This window comes from Aptenodytes forsteri, unplaced genomic scaffold (genome assembly GCF_000699145.1).
Source record: "Aptenodytes forsteri isolate BGI_AS27 unplaced genomic scaffold, ASM69914v1 Scaffold129, whole genome shotgun sequence".
In the NCBI taxonomy this organism is placed as follows: Eukaryota; Metazoa; Chordata; class Aves; order Sphenisciformes; family Spheniscidae; genus Aptenodytes; species Aptenodytes forsteri.
Genome location: NW_008795033.1, coordinates 36,001 through 36,752, shown reverse-complemented (window position 1 = coordinate 36,752; position 752 = coordinate 36,001). Strand labels below are relative to the sequence as shown.

The 752-nt window shown below is 71.9% G+C and overlaps 1 protein-coding gene across 1 annotated transcript in view; it reads left to right on the top strand.

Moving 5' to 3' along the window:
• Positions 1-628: 628 nt before the first annotated feature.
• Positions 629-752, top strand: part of DTX1 (deltex E3 ubiquitin ligase 1) — an 11,684-nt gene continuing 11,560 nt past the window's right edge. Inside the window, exon 1 of the mRNA XM_009276346.1 lies at positions 629-750. Coding sequence (XP_009274621.1) covers positions 629-750 — 122 coding nt within the window. The remainder of the gene's footprint in view (positions 751-752) is intronic.

The window sequence follows — 752 nt, the reverse complement described above, 5'->3', positions numbered from 1 at the left end:
CCCCCCAGCGCGGGGGGGGGGAGGGGGCCACCCCCCCACCTGCCACTTGCGTTACAGTACTCGGGGTGACCAGCACCATGGCCCTGTTTTGCAGGTGACACCCCCCTCGTTTGCCACCGGTGACGTGCTGGGCGGCGGGGACAGCTGTGGAGCCACCGAGGACGTGGGCTGAGCGGCGGGACACGAGGAGGAAGAGGAGGAGGGGGCGTCTTGGGGACAGCACTGTGGTTGTGTGTCCCTAACGTCATCTGCAGCCCGGCCACCCCCTTGAGCCGACGCAGCCCGGGGGGGCGGGGGGGGGGGGTGTCCTGGAGACTTTTTGGAGCCTGAGCCCTGCCAGCACCGCAGGGAGGAGGAAGGGCCGAGGAAGACGTGCTGGGTGATGGATGGCCCCAGCCCGGCGCGGCGGCCTCGGGGGAGCGGGACCGGGCGGCTCGGGGACCTCGGGGGGGATCCTCGGGGACCTGGCTGGCAGCGCCTGCCTCTGCAGAGCCCTGCAGCGTTTGCTCTGCTGAGCTCCGGAGCCCACAGCCGGTGGGAGTTGGGAGGAGGATTTGGAGGGGCTCCGGGTGAGCCCCGCATCCCTGTGCCGGGGCATGGCGCGGGGCTGAGCTGCCGTCCCCCCGGCATGGCGCGGCAGGGCTCGGGGGCCATGCTGGCCTCCGGTGGCCTGGGCTTCCCCCCACAAAACCTGGCCCTCTTGGTGGTGTGGGAGTGGCTGAACGAGCATGGGCGCTGGCGGCCCTACTCGT